Source organism: Narcine bancroftii, chromosome 6 (assembly GCF_036971445.1).
Source record: "Narcine bancroftii isolate sNarBan1 chromosome 6, sNarBan1.hap1, whole genome shotgun sequence".
In the NCBI taxonomy this organism is placed as follows: Eukaryota; Metazoa; Chordata; class Chondrichthyes; order Torpediniformes; family Narcinidae; genus Narcine; species Narcine bancroftii.
This window is the reverse complement of record NC_091474.1, coordinates 17,512,513-17,531,733: the sequence shown is the minus strand read 5'-3', so window position 1 is coordinate 17,531,733 and position 19,221 is coordinate 17,512,513. Positions and strand designations below refer to the sequence as shown.

General features: G+C 42.4%; 1 protein-coding gene across 2 annotated transcripts in view; it reads right to left on the bottom strand.

Annotated features, from left to right (window-relative positions):
- lama5 (laminin, alpha 5) overlaps nt 1–19,221 on the bottom strand; it is a 247,739-nt gene that overhangs the window by 182,220 nt on the left and 46,298 nt on the right. For both annotated transcript variants that reach the window (XM_069884131.1, XM_069884132.1), the window contains exon 3: nt 4,438–4,555. In XM_069884131.1, the coding sequence (XP_069740232.1) occupies nt 4,438–4,555 (118 nt within the window). The remainder of the gene's footprint in view (nt 1–4,437; nt 4,556–19,221) is intronic.

Below are 19,221 nucleotides of genomic sequence, written 5' to 3'. Positions count from 1 at the left end.
TCTTTTTCCTGCAGCGAGAATTTCTTCTCCTCAGTAGTGTAAACTGAACTCAAGAAAAAGATACACATCTTTGTTGTGAACAAAGAAAGAAATGTAAACAAACTGGTGAATACAGAGAGAGAGAAAAAAAAATTCAAAAATAAATAATGTTCAAAGTAAGAGTCCTAAATGAGTTTCCGATTGAGTCTTGCTTAGGAGTCTAATTGAGGAGGGGTAGCAACTGTTCTGGAAACTGGTGGTGCGAGTCTTGTGGCATTTATAACCTCTTTCCTGATGGCAGCAGTGAGAACAGAGCACTTTCTGGGAATATGGATCCTTGATGATTGCTGCTGCTCTCCGACGTCAGCATTTCATGTTGAGGTTCTTGATGGTGGGGGGTGTTTTCCCTCATTTAGAAGAGGCATCAAGGACAAGACAGGGAATGACAGCTTAGTCTCGCTCTTGGGCAAGATATGAAGGGAATTCTGTGGAATAGGATCGACATTTATTTGGAATGGCAAGGGCTGGTGAGGAATAGCATGGTTTTGTTCATGGGAAATAGTGTCTCACAAATTTGAGCTTTTCAAAGAGGTGAGCAAGAATACAAGAATATTAAACTGTAAGATGTAGGAGCAGAAAGAGGCCAGTCAGCCTCATGTCTGTCCCACCATTCCATTATGAGCTGATCCATTATCCTACGGTCACACTTCTCCCCATAATTTTTGATACCCTGACTATTCAAATCTTTGGGTGAAGTCAAAGGAGGAGAGTGAGCAATTTTTTTCTTGGGAGTCACCATCTTGGAGTATCTTTCCTGGAGCCAACACACTAATAGCATAGTGAAGAAAGCATTTCAGCGCCTAATTCCTCACAAGTTTGCGGAGGTTCAGTATGACACCGGAAACCCTGGCAAATTTCTACAGATGTGTGGTGACTGGATGCATCAGAGTCTGGTTTGGGGACACTAATACCCCCGAGCATAAAGCCTTGCAAAAGGTAATGGACACTGAACAGAACATCACAGGCAAACCCCTTCCCACGATGGAGAACATCCATGGGGAATGCTGCCATCAGAGAGCAGCAGAAATCATTAAGGATCCACACAACCCAGCACACGCTCTATTCTCACTGCAGCCATCAGGAAAGAGGTCTAGGTGCTACAAGATTCACACCACGAGGTTCAGGAACAGCTGCTCCCCCGCCACCATCAGACTCCTCAACAACAAACTCAATCAGGGATTCATTTAAGGACTCTTACATTTGCACTTGATTGTTTGTTTGTTTTTCTCCTCTCTGTATTGCAGTCAGTTGTTTACATTTGTACCAATGGTCATTACCAATAAGTGGCAATTCTGCCTGGCCCCAGCAGGAAAAAGAATCTCAGGGTTCTATGTGATGCCATGTATGTACTCTGACAATAAATCTAAAATTAATTCTGCCTTAAATACACCCAATGATTTGACCACCACAGTCACCTGTGGTAGCAAATTCCAGTGGTTCACCAATCTTTAGCTAAAGAAACTCCTCTGCATCTCTGTCCTAAATAGCCACCCATCAATCTTGAAGTTGTTCCCTCCTGTCCAATACTGAAGACAGGGTGTTAGATGCCATCTACATGGATTTTAGCAAAGTTTTTGACAAGGTCTTGCATGAAATTCTAGAAATTCTGATCATATGGGAACCAGGGTGAGGTAGCCAATCGGAAACAGAACTGGCTTGGTGGCAAGTGTCAGAGGGTAGCAGTGGAGGGCTGATGCTCAGATTGGCAATCTGTGACCATTGGAGTGCCAGGTCAATTGTTATTTGTCAAGAGTGAAACACAAAAAATCTGCTGATACTGATTCTGCAATGAAAAACAGAAATGCTGGATGAATTCAGGCAGTCTTGCACCATCCACTGGAGATGAAGATACATTGCCGACATTTCAGGCCTGAACCCTTCAAGGAATAAGAAAAAAAACACAGATAAGGTCAGAATAGAGTCAATGCTGACTGACAGTCCAGACCATCAAAAGGTGTTAATTAGATATGGTAAGAGGAGAGGTGAGAATTGATTTTGGCTCTGTGAGAGGAGGCAGAGGGAAAAGAGAGAGAAACAGAGCTGGGGAAAGGTGATGAGGAAAGAAGTGGGGAGGGAGTTTATCTGTCATCAATAGTAATGACTTGGTTGATATCGTTAATAATTTCACAGATGACAAAAAAAATTGGGGGTGTAGCAGACAACAAATAAAGTTATTAGAGACTACAAATGGATGGAGATGAACTGACAAAGTGGGCCAAAGAATGGTAAATGGAATGTAACTCTCTGACCAGGGCAAGATGATACACTTTGGTAGGTTAAAAGAGAGAATGTTAGGATCCTAGAGAGTTTTGTAGAGCTTAAGGGTATAAAAACAGTCCCATGAAAGTTAGACAGGGTTGTGAAGAAGGCATTTGGCTTGCTTGCCTTCATTGGTCAAGGTACACATGCAAAGATGCTGTCATTAAACTGGAAAGAGTTACAGAAAAGACTCATGTCATTAGGACTGGCATGCTTGAGTTATAAACAAAAGGGTGGAAAGGTTGGGATATTTCTCCCAGGAGTGTAGGTGATTGAGGTGGGAAACTTTGAGGTCTATAAAATAGTCAGTCTCTTCCCCCTCACCAAGGGCAGGGAAAATCTAAAACTAGAGCACATAAGATTCAATGAGAGGGGATTTTTTTTTTTTTTTTTTAAAAAAAAAGGGTCTAGAGGGGTATCTTATTCACACAGATGGCAAGTAATCTGTCACCTATTTTTGAATTTTCAAACCCAAAGGAACATTATGATAACTTCAAAGAGGCTCCGTGTGTTATTGGTACCAGAGCTGGGGCTGAGACCGCAACTGTGAGACTGGAATTATGATGCAAAAAGCTGATAGACTTCCATCCTGCTTTTATTGTTAAGATTTTCCATTATCACAAAACTTTAATCAACAAAGGGCCAAAAGACATAATCTGATAATTCAGGGATGTCTTTGCAAGCCTTGTGCCAACGCATAGAATTGTTTTTGATTTAATATGAATTTTCTCAACATTTATTTGACTACCTATTTAGTTTTGAAGAGATGGCTATAATCTGGCCAGTGATTCATAAGAAAGGCAGACCAGAGTTTTAAAGACTTCCTCTCCCACCACTCTCTGTAAGTGAGTGAAAGCCGGTCTGCAGTGTTCTAGATTTGTGCACGATCATGGCTGATCTAATTTATGACCTAACTCCACCTACCTGCCTTCTCCCCATATCCTCTAATTCCTCTATCATGTATAAGACCAATAATATGAAGGGCAGGAACAGTCAGGCAAATCACCCTGCCACAAAAAGCATTCTGTTTAGGTACACAGATAAATGAAATTAAAGTTTCTTGGATACAAGTCTCATTAAAAAAAAATTCCTCCTCCTTTCCCCCCCACCCCAAGAGAAACACACATGGGTGATCTGTGAGAGCAGAGATAACAGAAGATCTTGAAATTTTCTGACCTTGGGACACCACACAAGATAGTGGTGGTCACAAATGCATTCTGCAATTCACAAAGAACACAAATTTTGGAAACATCATCACAAGTAGGCTTTTATTTTCAACAAAGACCATTTGGGTTGCTGGGAAGAAGGAAAATCTGAACCAGTCACTCATAATTGTGTTCATTTTGGCCTCACATACCAAGAAGCCATCGTATAAGGCCCCATGAAAGGCATTTTACTCTGTCATGTTGACACTGATGGTGCATAGGAAGGATATCAGTAAGTTAGAAGGAGAGCAGAGGAGCTTCAACAGAACATTGCTGGGACTCGAGTGTTTGAGTTACAGGGTAAGGGGTTGGATAGGCTGGGCCTTAATTTGGCATCAATTTCTCAGAACCTAAGAGTTGAGGAGTGACTTTAGATTGGTTTGCAAAATATATACGCAAGACACAGGGGGAACCTACAAACTCCTTACAGATAGTGGTAGAATAGTAGTTTGCTCTACTAGTTGTGTCACTATAGAAGTGGGTGCACAGGCAGCACAGTTAGCGCCATGTTGTTACCTCGCCAGCGACCATGGTTCCATTCCAGCGCTGTCTGCAAGGAATTTGTATGTTCTTCTGGAGTCTGCAGGGGTCTCTAGTTTCCTCCCACCATTCAAAAATGTACCGAGGATGTAGGTCAATTGGCCAGGCTTGTGGACCAAAGGGGTCTGTTACTGGACTGCATCAAAAAATTTCCAGTGTTCAAAAGACATTTGGATAGATATTTGGTTAGGAAAGGATGTGCTCCAAATCGAGGGCAAAAATGGGACTAGCCCTGAATGCCAGTGCAGTTCGCATGGATAAATTTGGCTGAATGGCCTGTTCTATGCTGTGGTCTCTTCTCATTATTCACCAACAGTGCAGATGGGTTCATGTTCTACAGAATTTGCTCCGATTATAGTAATGTATTCTTGACACTTCATAGGACTGTACTTACAGGCAAAATACTGCCAAGGGAAATAGTGGTCTCCAAAGTCTGTCGATCGTTCAAGGACCCAAAGGTCTGGTCGTGGAGAATTTGCGAACTTGATGAGGACATAAGCCACATGGAAAAGCTGTAAAACACAGAACAAAATATTGAATGCACAAGCTCCGAGTTCATACTTCAGTGTCATGAATCTATCAGAGTTGCAATTTTTGCAGCAACTACGTGGATGCCGTTCAAGGCTGGAAGCTTCCGTCGATGATCTGAGCACAACTTAGGATTTTGATATGGATGAAAGTTTATTTTGGCCAACTCCACTTCCCATTCTCCCTGTGAGGTGTTATAGTCCATTAAAGGATAGTGTAAATAGAGATAAAACTTTAAATGTATCCAAAGACAGAGATGATACTGATAGTGAAACAAAATACCAACCTTCTCAAATTAGAACTTTTGAGTATGATGGTTAAAATGAGAGTGTGCTACAGAAGAGGCAGGTGATCACCTTGACTGAACTGAGCACACATCAACATTCTCCCATTAAAAGCAATATCTGGTGATAGACCCAGGAAACATAGGTTAATTGCTCACTTCCAGGCTTAAACAGCACTTTTCACAGTGTATTCTCGCTCATCTTGTTACTCACCCACTCCCCTCAATTTTTGTATTTGCCACCCATTTTAAATCTGCTTCACAAAGTTCAACTCCTCCAATTGCCATCAACTTTAAAAATCATTGCTCCTTTAAACTTTTTTTTTTAAACCCTGTCCCTTTAAACTCCATTTTCCTTAATCCAAGGCAGTAGTTTATTTCAAATCATGTTTTCATCCAATCACGATGGTCGGCAAATACTTTTGCGTGCCTGAATGTTGAACTTGGGCTACTCTTTCGTGAAGTTCAGCACCATTAAATTCCAACCTTTACTCTCTTTTAAATTCCATCATCCATGGTGTTTGACTGCAACTTTGGTCAGGGTATGAACTGCAAATCACTTGCATCTCTGGGATACTCTGGGAACTCCAAACCAACTCTCAAAGAGAATGACAGAAAGCTTCAAGGAAACTAACACCACCATTATTGCAATACCCATTTCCGTACACCTCAGCCAATAAACTTGAGAGTCTTCAAAGATTCGATCAGATTTTACTGTCCACACAGTATCCTAATTAGAACCGATGGTTTCCCCATTTCTTCTCAAGATCTGGTAATCAGCGGTACCACTTTCCGAGAGAGCATTCTGGGCGCATGTTAGCTGATGTCCCAACATTATAGTGGTAGCTTCATTTCAAATGAACTACAGACCACTTGGGACAACTGTAAAGCTTGTAAAAGGCACTGTATCATTGCAAGTCTCTGTTTAGCTTTGGCTGCACCAAAAAATACTGGGGGGGGGGGGTTGGGGGGGGGGGGGGGAGAAAGCAAAGCTACTTCACCTGTTGCAATTGATTTTGCAGGAGGATTAACAGTGTACCCATCACGGATCATTGTTTTTAATGGAGAATCTCTAACGGCAAGTCCTGGTCCCAGCAGGTGCATGATTAAAATTGTTGCCACGCTTAAACAACTTTACTTTTCAAGCAGATTGAACCAACAAGGCATTCACCTCCTTTCATAGCCTATGCTTGTTCCTGTGTGCATTGCCTACTGGGAAATGTAGTTCTTTATTACACACGCATAATAACACATTTTCGCCCTTTTTTAAAAGAAAACAAATAATACTACATCTACATAACAAAGGTATATACATTCCGTGGGCAGTCTCTTTCCACTCAGCCGCTTTCAGTCAGTCTCTGAGGTGGTTTAACAGTCCTTTTCTGGTCTGCTATGTGTTTCCCCCGGTGAATTGCTTGCATTTGCTGCGTTAAATGAAGAAGAATACACGAATGAGATAGATCAGTTCGTTGAGTAGTGTCACAACACAACCTTGCAATTAACGTCAGCAAAACCAAGGAGCTGATTGCGGGCCTCCATGTCGATGCAATCGTGAAGAAAGCTCGCCAGTGGCTATATTTCGTGAGGAGTTTGAGGAGATGTGGCACGTCACCCATGACTCTTGCAAATTTCTACACAGGTACAAGTGGAGAGCATTCTGACTGCCTAGTATGTAGGTGCCAATGCAGAGGGAAAGATGACAGTTGTGAACGAGGCCAGTACCACCATGGGCATCAGTCTTCCCTTCATCAAGGACATCTACAAGAGGTGATGACTTAAGAAAGCAGCCTCCATCTTCAAAGACCACCCCCCCCCCCCCCCCCCAACCAAGGCCATGCCCTCTTCACACTGTTACCAACAGGAAACATTTACAGGAGGCTGAACACCAACACCTGACAGTACAAAAGCAGCTTCTTCGCCTGAATTTCTGAATGGACAATGAACAGTCACTATCTCACTTTATATTCTTTTGCACAAATGTATTCATTTTAAATGCAATTTATAGCCATATTTGCTCCTGTAATCCTACTGAAAAACAACAAATTTTGTGAAAATAAATTCTGAAATCTAGATCCCTCTGGTTTGATAAAACATGCACTTTACCAAGAGTCCACTCTAGCATGGAAAGTTGCTGTTCGTATCCCATTACTCACAACACAATGCAGGAAATGTTGGCACTGGTACATTCAGATGCCTGGCTCACAGGAGAAAGGATCTCAGAGTTGTATGTGATGTTATTTATGTACTCGGACAATAAATCTGAATTTTGAACTTGAAATTCAAAGTAAACTTTTATTTAATCGCTGCCAAAATCTTCAATGCTGATTTTTTTTTCACAAATCTGGAGATTTTAAAAGAGTGAAATGTTATTTTTAAAAGTGTCTCTTTCACCTCTCCATTTTCTATAATTTTCTGAACACAAATTTTTTATAATTTGTATATTTTGATTTTAAATTCTATACCTCTGAGCATTTTTCCTCCCACTCTGATTGGCTAGAGACCCAGTTTAACGCCTCTTCTGTTCACACTTCCCACAGACCCCGTAAAGAGTACACTCGGCACAAGAGAGCCGCTCTGGAAACCAAGCCGAAGTTTTAAACTCAACACATGGATGGTGATAAATGTATTTATTTAACAGCCAGCTCTGGTCCTCTCTGGAGATGGAAAATCCAGGCCACTGTGTGGCTTGGTAGTCGACTGGTCTAAACGTATGTTTTTCGTATTTCTTCTTAAAAGCAGCAAGGGGTTCCGCAACTGTTAAACCCAACACCTGCCATTTCTAAAGCAGACTCTTCAGAAGATTTATTGCCTATTTAGAGGCTCACTGTTTTCAAAGAGAAAATGCACAGTGGGTGGTTAACCTCTAGCTTGTTTCTGGAAAGTGGAACCTGTTCTCTCCCACTCTGAGGCTGTACACACAAAGGACTATAGTCAAAGATTACAGTGTAAAAAGGCATGACAACCAAACCATCATTTCACAATGAATAAAAAATCAAAACAAATTACACTCCAACATCCACAAGCAGCAACTCTTATTCATTACTGACAAAGGGATGGTGACTCAGACTGGAACACCTCTGCGTTGATGAAGCAGGCAACGGAATTCTACTGTAGTAAAGCGACTTGAATGCCTCGCATCAGAACAGAAAACAAATTCGTTCCAAACTCTGAAGTAGTCAGCCTCAGACAATCTGAGCATTCATTTCCCATGGCCAAACACACAGCGCAGTGTTTGGAATTACCATCACCACCACTGGCAAGAAATAGGCAATGTTCCAACAAGAGGGGGTTGGGGGGGGGGGGGGGGAGGAAAATCTGCCACAACAGCACATCGCATATGCTTCCAAAATCCTTGCCGCTTGAGGCGCTGTCGAAAGGTCACAGGGGAATGTGAAAGGCCAACCTCAGTCAGATCTGCCTGATTGGGCATCTGCAAGTTGACAGGATCACCCTTCGAGAGGCCACATTTCCTGGGACTGGGACTGATGGCACAGAATGTCTACTTGTGAAAGATTGCCACCCACCCATCCAATCGAGCAGCTCCTGGAGCGGCAGGAAGCCGCTGTGAAATTAATCAAATTTGTCCATTGTGTTAAAATGCAAGAGACTGAATGTTATATGGGCGTGGCCTTCTCTTGAGAGGCTGGATGAGACTAGGAGACATTGACAGGTTTCTCCCAATGGCCAACCACCTTCAATTTGCGCTCCACTCCCATGCTGACTTATCTGTCCTTAACTGCATGTACTGTCCCACCAAGACCACCTGCAAACTGGAGGAGCAACACTTAATTTTCTATCTGGAGACTCCAACAAGATGGCATTAACATCGACTTCTCCAGTTTCTGCTAGCCTTCTGTTCTCCTTCCCCTCCCATCAGCTCTCCACACCCTTCCCTCTCCATTCAGAGCCATCCCTCCTTCCCCTAATTGCTGATGTTACCACCCTCCCTTCTCCAACTATTACCTCCTGGGACTGTGGTCCTCATGCTGCATCTCTCCCCCCACCATTTTGTACAGGGGACTGCCTACATTTTGCCATACACGAAGGGCTCACGTCTGAAGCGATGGTTTATTATATAAAAGACACCGTTTGACCTGCTGAGTTTCTCCAGCATTGTGTTTTACCGTGACTAACTTTGCCACTTTGGTTTTGCCATGTAGCCTTCTGTGAATTTTTAAAAATCGAAAAAGCCAGCAGATCCTGCAAAACTCAAATCAAGATGATCGGATTCACGGCAAGAAATTAACACCCAAATTAATTTGCCACGATTTATCATAGCTGCGACTAAATTGCATTAGACTGTGCAGTTCCTGGATTCTGCAAGAGTGCATCAGCTAGTTTTTTCATGAAAAGCCTTTCTCACAAGTTAATTTCTTAGCGGAAGGAAGGCATGTTTGCACAGAAGCTGTTGCCACGCACTGAGAAGATCTTGGAGGAAAGATATCAATATCTTTCTCCTGCTCTTTCTGGGAACAAGTGGTAACCAACATTTGGTATGAAATGGCTCAAAATATATCCTTCATTCCTGGATAAGTCAAAAAAAAGCAGAGAGCTCCCTTAAAACTTTTCTTTCTATTGAATTCCTGGCAGTGAACAGCAGGACTAGTAGAAGAGGAACAGGAAACTATGCTGTCAAAGGCAAATGACGGTTATTCAAGCTTGAAATGTGCTTGGTTAATTTTCCTGATAGGCAGGCAGTCTATACATACCTACAGCCAAAATATCTGAACCAGCAGATTAAGTCTCCCCACTACCTATTCATGGCCTTATATAGACTAAACACTGTGCAAATATGCACCAGCTACAACATTACAAATCTATTTACACAGCTAGCAAGATGACGCACTTTCTCCCATCGCCGTGTGCATATTTTGAGCTGCAGAGCTGAATCATCAAATAAATATTGAAAGGCTTTATAACATAATTAGGCATTAATTAAGATTTCAGGTGTCTAATGACAGCAAAATGTAGTATACAAGGGTCAGGAGTTCCCAGAGTTGTTCAGAAAAATTTGAACAATTGGTGGCCAGATTGCTTGGAAATTCTGATGACCTGGCACACGGTTCACGCGTTAATCCAGAATGGGAGCTGGGAGCACGCAACACCACCAGTCGGAATTTTATCTTACCTGGGTGGGGGAAGGGGGGGTGGAAAACGCATTTTGTCCTATTTAGAATGGTTATGGAGGATTGTAGCGTGATCTCTACAGCAGAAGATGCTAAGGAGCAACCTATTCTGCAAACTGGATAACAGCCACTTATTGATCATTGGACAGCAGATACTGTGGCTGCATCACAGCTCCAACTATCCCAGATTCAACCCTCACCTTGCGGGTGGAAACACTAAAGTCTGCAGACACTGTGATTGTTGCGAAAACAGAAATGCTGGAGGAACTCAGCTGATCACGCAGTGTCCATAGGAGGTAGATATACACGGTTATATATCTTTACCTCCTGCGGACAATGGGAGATCAGCTGAGGTCAACCAGCATTTCTGTGTCAATCCTGACCTTCACTGAGTTTCTAAAAACCACGCATGGGTGGAATGAAAGCCTTACTTGACGCAACTTCCCAACTACGATCAACAAATTAAATACGATTTAGGTTCAAGGTTTCTTTTATTTTCACATAATAAAGGGTCAGCATAGGGGGTGGCATGGTCAGTGTAGGGGAGTGCAACGCTGTTACCACACAAGTGACTCAGGTTCAAATCTGGCGCCATCCGCAAGTTTGCGCAGTCTCCCTATGTTTGCATGGGTTTCCTCTGGGTGCTCTGGTTTCTTTCCACCAGAATATATGGGGATCGATTGGGTGTAATTGGAAAACATGGGCTCGTGGTCCAAAAAGGCCCTGTGCTGTGCTGTATGTCTACAAAACCACAAAAATGTAACATCCATATGCATGGGAAACAAAGAGTTGCCCTAGCATTGCCTGGTGCCCCATACAGTAAAAGAAAAGAGGGGGAACCCCCTCAGAGACATTGAAATGCCACAAAAAGAAGAAAAAAATAAATTAGAAGAAAATAATAAATATTCCCAATTGGTTGGTCAGTTTAAAAAAAATGCAAAGGAATATGATCTGTCAATCAGGGAGATATCTTTAGTGGTTTTGCAGCATGTTTACAGTTCATGTGATATGGGGGGTGGGTGGGAGGTGGGTTCAAGACCTGGTAGCTGTTGGATAGAAACTGTTCTTAAACCTAGAGGGTCTGCAGCTTCTGCCTGAAGCTGGCATCGAGGAGAAAGCATGATCAGGGTGACAGGGCTCTTATGTTGGCTGCCCTTTTTGAGGAAGTATCAAGTAGAGGTCTTTGATGGACGATGCTGTCTGTGTGAAGTTTGCATGTTCTCCCTGTGAACAGCATTTGCAGATCAAATCGAACAATAATGGTCATATACATGATTTGCCTGCACTCCCTCAAACAGTTCAGTACAAAATTCAGTAAATTAGAGAGCAATGCCTAATTTTCCATCTGGGCACTCTCCAAACAGATGGCATGAACACCGACTTCTCCGGTCTCTGCGAGCTTATTCCTCATTCTCCCTCTGGCTTCTTTCCTTCAGCTCTCCACCCTATTCCCTTTCCATTCACAGAGCCATCCCCACTCCCCCCGTTTCCTGGTGTGCATTCCCTCCCTTACCCACCCATTTTCTCCTCCACCCTGAGCACCCCACCCCCATCAATTTATTTGGGTACCTACCCACATTTTGCTCATTCAAGGGGAAATTAAGCCTGAACCATTGGCTTTAGTACATGAAGTACACAGTTTGACTTGCTGTTTCTCCAGCATTATTACTTCAAACACAGTGTCTGCCGGCTTTAGTGTTTTACTTCTGTACAAAATTGTGCGACTCCTGCAAGTATGAATTCCCAGCAGAATCTGGCACTGAAAAGAATTAATGAAGATACTCAGAGATCTCACGCATTGCTCTATTGAACAAACCACACAATAACATTCTGCAAACTATCAATTTTGTAAAAACAAGAACAGAAAGTTGTAGTGCTTTCTGAAAATATCTAATTTAAAGGTTATCGAATATAAACTAAATTTTGTATTCTGGGAAAGCTCAGTAGGAGCTTCACAGAAGGGCCATGGTAAGACCACAGGGCTCAAGGCCAGTAACCTGGTTTGAGTGGCTCGTCAGTTCCAGATTCCTTTGTTTGTACAAACTCTTCCAAAATGAGGGGAAGCCCCGCTAATTAAAATTCCGCAGGCTATAGTGGGAATGCACAACAACCTTCCTATCCCACAATAAACAAATCAATCCCATGGTTTTCATTGCTGTCCGTGGGAGAACATTTGGCAATGTTTCTGACTCCCTTCCAGACAAAGGGAGAGCAATTCAAACATTGTTTAGGTAAACTATTGAACTGCTGGAGGAACTCAACAGGTCAAGCAACATCCATGGGTACAGATGGCCAGTCAACATCAAATTGGAACCCTTTATCAAGGCTCCACAAAGGTTCCCGACTCAAAACGTCCTGGCCACAGGTGCTGCCTGACCTGTTGAACTCCTCCAGCAGTTCATTGGCTGCTCTATTTGCAGTTTTTTTGGTTTCTCTATTCAATCAAACCCAGAACCACAAGCCAAAGTCTCCCCGCCTTGACATGGAGAAAAACCAGGTGAGGAGGAGTTCTGGTCCTGATGCCCACTACAACGGTAAAACCAATCACCATTCAGTTCATCGGCATCCATCTTTGGATGGATAACAAGGTGGGGAGGAACCAACAGCCATCTTTCAGACAGACACACGAGTTTGCATGGAATAGAGGGACATATGTCATGCGCTAACAGCAGTGATTTTGTTCAACTTGGCATCACGTTCAGTGTGGACATCATAGGTTGAAAGGTCTCTTTCTTGGGCTGTACTGCTCTACGCTTCATCGGAAGTAAAAAAATGTATTTTCAACGCACTGACTGAATGGTGTGGAAGCTTTAATAACTTTCAATAGGGAACTAGGTCAATGCTTGAAAAGGAAACTTTGAAAGAGCAGGGTAAACGATTCTAAATGAGAACATTTTCAAAAGAATTGGCACAAGTACCGTGAGCGGAATGCCCTCCTCCCCCACTGTACTACATCAAACTGTGATTCTAGATAGGCAGCTGAAGAGACAGAAAGGCCGTACAATCTTGCGATTTTACTGCACTGACTCACAACTGGAGTGAGGCCAGCTTATCATTCTGTGAAAGAACAGTTTCACACACATGATGCATTCCTTAAGTATCAAAAGCGGAATTTCACAAGTGATGTCATTCTGTCTTAAATCTCTGCAGCTAATTTGACTAGAAAGAACGAGAATTCGTTTAAAACTTGCGTTCTTTCAACACAGCAGAATAAAGATAGTTGCAAATCATGTGCTTTTGGCTTTACTCCAGATCTCAGGCAGAAAAAAAGACAAAACTCTGGACGCAATGCTTTCAGGCCAGCGGCCAAATGTGGAATCGACATTATAAACCCCATCGCAGAGTAACAAGACTCAGAACTGGTTAGTCTTTCCCTGTCCACAGTATTGTGCATCTGACCTTACTGCAGCACCAGTACATAATAAAACAAATAACACAGTCACAGAAAAAGACAGAAAGTACCAAATAGCTGGCTAAAAATTCAGATTTTTTTTGTGACAGACTACTCTGTGCTAAGTGCCCGTCTCAGCCTATTACACCCATGTGACCAATTAAACGACATCTTTGGAACATGGGAGGAAACCCACGCGGACATAGAACAGATCTTTCAGCCACTGTGTCCATAATGTCAACCACACATTTACATTAATCCCATCAATTCCATCAATTCCCCCCATATTCTACCATTCACCCTCACAGTGCAAGTAATTTACAGTGTCCAATTAACCAACCCTCACATCTTCCTGATACACAAGGAAATCTCAGGTGAAACCCATGCTGTCACAGAGGGAGCATGCAAACTCCACCCAGAGAGTGCCTGAGGTTAGGATTTAACCCAGTTTCTGGTCTCAACTATTTTTTTTAACTGAGATGGGGCACAGTAACAGACCCTTCCTGCCCAAGGGCACGTACTGTCCAAAGGCACCCAATTAATCCTATAAGTCTTTGGAACATTGGAGGCGGGGGGGGGGGGGGGGCGGGGTGGTGGGGGGAAGAAATGAGGGAAGAAACTAGAGCACCCAAAAGAAAACCCACACAGATATGGGAAGAATGTACAAACTCCTTACAGACAGAGCCAGGTTGGAACACAGATCATTGGTACTGTAATAGCATTGTCCTAACCACCGCACTGACCATATCTAGTCAAAGAGGAATAGGATTTCAGATGTCTGATCCACTCAGTTACCATAATGGATCAGGTCCTGGTGCCATCTGAATGAGAGAAATAAACAAGCATCAAGAGAGACAGATGTTTCACTGTAAGGAAGGAGCCCAAGATTAAACTACAAACTACATGCATGGGGATTAGTACACACACGCAGTTAGATAAGAACTGTCACGTTCAGGAGAACAGCGTGGGGGTGACACATTCCAGAGAAAGATTGAAAACCTTGAAGTTTAATTAGCCTCTGTAGCGTGAACGCTTTTTAAATCCTTATGAACCAATGTCTTGTGTTAATCAGAAACAGTAAAAATATTCTGGATGATGCACAAAACTGTGGAAAGATGAACTCTCTTGTTGGTAGTTGTCAATTCCATCATATCCCATGGAAAATTTATCTGTTAAATTAGTGTAGCTCCCCAGAGGTTTTTCCACATAATTTTCTGGAGTTGACATTTGAAGCATATTCAATCAAGCTGGTTTTCATTTGCATGCAAAGTTGTGGGATGCACATTCCTGCACTGGATGGAAGGGAGGCAAGGAGGGCAAGAGGCGGATGGACAAGAGGGATGGATGGTGGAAATAGAATAGTCCAGATCACAGCTGGCTATTTATTGCACAGAACTGCACTCTCCAGAAGAGTCACGCTGGGTTCAATGTAAACATGGTAAAGCTTTTTTTCCATTGCCTTTTTACAAACACAGCATTTTGCAAACATTCAATTATCATGCATCAAATGGATGTCAAGTCCAGAGCTGAATTCAATGTGGGAATTACAATTGCTCCCATTACCTTTGTATAATCACCTCCAGTGTTCACAGGGCATTGCAAACAATACTGCACTTTTATATACTGGAGGCCAGCTCAAACTTGGATATAACATTCAATTATTTTCCAGGAGCTTTACCTATTTGTATTTTAAGAGGATTGAGATTTGGAGACTGGTCATAAGATATAGAAATTATTGACCCATTGAGTCTGGTCCACCATTCTAATCATGAGCTAGTCATCTTTCTACTAAGGCCCACTCCTCGCCTTTCTCCCCGTAACCGCTGATGCCCTAACGAATCAAGTACCTGTCAATCCCTGCCTTAAATACACCCAACAACCTGGCTTCCACAGCTGCCTGCAGCAACAAATTCCTCAGACTCATGACACTCTGACTAAAGAAATTTTTCTGCATCTGTTTTAAATTGACACCCTTTTATCCTGAAGTTGTGCCCTCTTCTCCTAGACTCCCCTACCATGGGAAACATCCTTGCCACATCTACTCTGTCCAGTCCTTTCAACATTAAAAATGCTTCTATGAGGTTCCCTTCCTCATCCTTCTGAACTCCAATGAGTGCAGTCCAAGAGCCAACAATTTTTCCTCATATGCTAAATCAGAGGTTCTCAACCTTTCGGTCCACTCACATACCACTTTAAGTATTTCCTATGCCATCTGCCATCTATGATTGATAAGGGATTGCTTGAAGGGACTGCTCTAGACCCAATTGTTACTGAAATATTTTGCTCGAGAAAAATTGTCAATGGCCCATTTCCTCTGGAGTTATGAAACCTTGCACATAACGAGTCAATTAGGTATGATTAAAGCAGTGATTTTCAAACTTTTTCTTTCTACCCACATACCCCCATAAGTAATCTCTTACTAATCAGAGAGCACCGATGGCATAGGGAGTGCTTAAAGTGGTATGTGAGTGGAAAGAAAAAGGTTGAGAACCACTGCGCTACATGGCGTGGCGAGACACCTCCTGTGCTCGAGTATGTGAATAGCTCCATCCCATTCATTACCAGCAGAACCTTGTTCTCTAAACTGCTTGTTTTTTTTTAATATACACAAAGAACTACCCCAGCCTCCCCACCCTCCAACCTTTCATCCAGTTGAGGCACTTGAAGCTGTCTACAGAATAGGAACCCCTCAGGTCAAAATGCCATTTTAAATTCTCCCATGTGACAGCCTGTCCAAATGTCAAATGCATCTTTCTGCCATCTGGACAAATTTCTAGACGTATTCTCTGGGGGTAGCTCACGCCGACTTGGATCTTTCGATACAATAGATTTACCAAAAAAAATTAGCATGAACTACCCTCAGAGAGTGCGTCTAGAAATAAAAACCAGCAAACTGAAGTTGTCATGAAAGGAAAATTATCCGTTTTGCCAATATCACAGAGATGGGAAAAATATCCCAAGCCCATTTCCCCCCCCACATTTGCTGGGTCAACTTTCCAAACTTGGGGCAGAAATTGGGCTTCAACTTTTATCATTGAGGACAGAGTTCAAAAGGCTTAGTACTCATGATTGCCCCTTGGCCTGTATTAAAACCAAATACAGCACAAGATTTTTGGGAGAGGGAGAGGGAAAACTATATTCTACAGTTCCAAATTATAGCAACAGTAATCTGTGAAAACCACCAAATTGACTTCTATAGACAACACCTGAATAGTGCATGGATGTCTTTTAAACTGGTTTTAATTTCCATGTGAAAGGTAATCAAACAGGCCCGCTTTGAGCATATTTTAATGATCCGTCTTTTACCATCCTCCCACCCTCCTCAACCAAGTTGAAGTTCAGCCAAATACAAGTATTTGCCAAATAAAACCTACACTTTTGGGCCAATTTGTGGATTTTCTTAAATATAGATTTGGCACCAATCTTGATTGTATTTATAACTTTACTTGAGAAGTAAAGATATTTCAGATCCAGCGGGCAAAAGCTCTGCAAATACATGATCAAGATTCCTATGGGACATCTCCACAGAACAGCAATGTCAGCCAACAACTCAGACACTCCAGAAAGCTCTGCTGTACCATTTCCCCAGCTTCCAATCCTCATCTTGAAAACAAAGCAGCCCTTTCTTTAATTCTCACATGCGTAATACAGTATTTCGAGAGAGCATCAAAGTACATCCAATTTATGCAAGTACACGCCACATCTTTGTGAGTACTATATAAAAGAAACAAAATGTTACTAACTAGGTACAAGGCTGTTTCCATTGTTCACCAGCACCAAGTTGGGAAAGAACAAAATCTTAGATGGATAACAATGCTTTGTCACGGCTCCAAATGAGTTCATCTGTATTACTCATTTTCAATTGTTCAGCTTGCATTTTCTAATATTATTTTCCATCCTTTGCAGAGAAAGGTCACAACGCAATCAGAAAAGAGGAAGTTTTCCTTCATCCAAGCAAACAAATTCTTGAAAATAATCTTCCAGATTTTGAAATTAACCCCATCACGGCAGTTATTGCAATACGGTTACAGCGCTAGCGGCCAGGGTTCAAATCTGGCGCTGTATGTACGGAGTTTGAACATTCTCCCCGTGTCTCCATGGATTTCCTCTCACCTTTCAAAACGTACTGGGGTGGTAGATCCATTGGGTGTAATTGAATGGCGCGGGTTCGTGGGCCGGGAGGGCCTGTTACTATGCCGTATGTCTAGATTTAAATCTGTCCTGCACACATCCACGTGAACATGTAGGTGAGTACACTTGCACATGGGCACAAAATTAAAATATAAAAGTACAAAATGAAAAAGAAAGGTTCATTTTATTCACAAGTTCGCAAAATACTTTAAATGGTAAAGAACCGGTAAATGTTGGTGAATCTGAAGAATCAAGGGAATTGGTCAGTGAGTCACAGAAAGCTAACAGGTACAGAGGCTGTATAGGAAACCACATGATCTGCTTTTCTTTATTGCAATGGGGTTTGAATGCATGCACACTGAATTCTTGTTAGAGCGGCACTGACTGCAGCACAACTTCCTGGAATAGAACACCACTGCTGGAGTAGCAGTATTTGATCCTAGGACGAATATATATGCCTCCTAAGCAGTGCTATCAAACACTGGATTGATCCCTGGGACAGGAATCCATGCTAGCAGACGAGTTGGATGGGCTTCCATTTGCTGAAGTTTAGCAGAATGAGAGGAGATCCCAGTGAAACATGCCAGGGATTGACAAGCTCAAATCACAGGTGAGTAGAGGCCCAGCTAGAGGTAGCTTTCTTTGGGTAACGACTTTGACCAGCAGACACAAGTTTTCGGGGGAAAAAGAGAGGTCAGTCAGCAGAGGCAGAGATAAATCTTTGGAATTCTCTACCCAGGGACATGGTACACAAAATAAATTCAAGGCAGGATGTTCAAAAATCTACAAATCTATGGGAGCCAAAGAAAATGGAGAAAATAAATGTGTGGAAGAAGTAGTCAGAGTTTATTGAAATGAAGGCACAATCTCCAGTTCGGAACTGTGCCTTAGGTGTTCCTGTCGTGGATAATCACTAGAAAAAAAGGTTAATAGACCCTGACAGAGCTCAATGTACATGGATGGGAGAAGGTTCAAACAGAGTATCAAAAACTAGTATGGGCAGCTGATGACAAAAGACCAACTTGGGCGATGTACAATCTACAAAGTTATGTGTAATTCAAGCAGCGTTTACCACATAAGAGATGAAAATTGAGAAAACTTGCAGGGTTCTCTGATAAAATTGCATGGCTGGAGGCCTGAAATAAGAAACTACTGGATAGAATTTTAAAAATCAAGATACAAGGCACAGCACTCCAAATGGCTCAAAGCGTGAATGCAAAGTAACAATTGGAGGAGGCAAAAGAATTGCCTTTGCAATGTCTGGGCTTAAATTGCATACACGTCGGGAACACAAAAGGCTTGAGACCAGATTTCAGAACTGGCTCATTGGCCAAAAGGAATATTTGCCTCTGGAGTGATGAACAAAAGGCACAATTGTGTGACTTCAAATCCCTGCAAAATTTTGGAACTCTTGAACCTGCCACATCTCACCCTATCAGCAGGCCTGATCACTACCTCGGTACGCAACTCTTCCAAGTATATATTTTTTTCCCCCTAGCAGTCATGGAGCACGGAAACAGGTGCTTTGACTCGCTGTCAGTGTTAACCATCAAGCACGTATTTACATGGATCCAAATGGATCTCCACCTCCCCACCCACAATTCTATTGCCCCTTTGCACAATGGGGGGATTTCTCGCAGCCAATTAAAGTCACCAACTTGCACATCTTCAAGGTGCAGAGTACATTGTGGAAACCTACACAGTCACAGAGGAAAATAA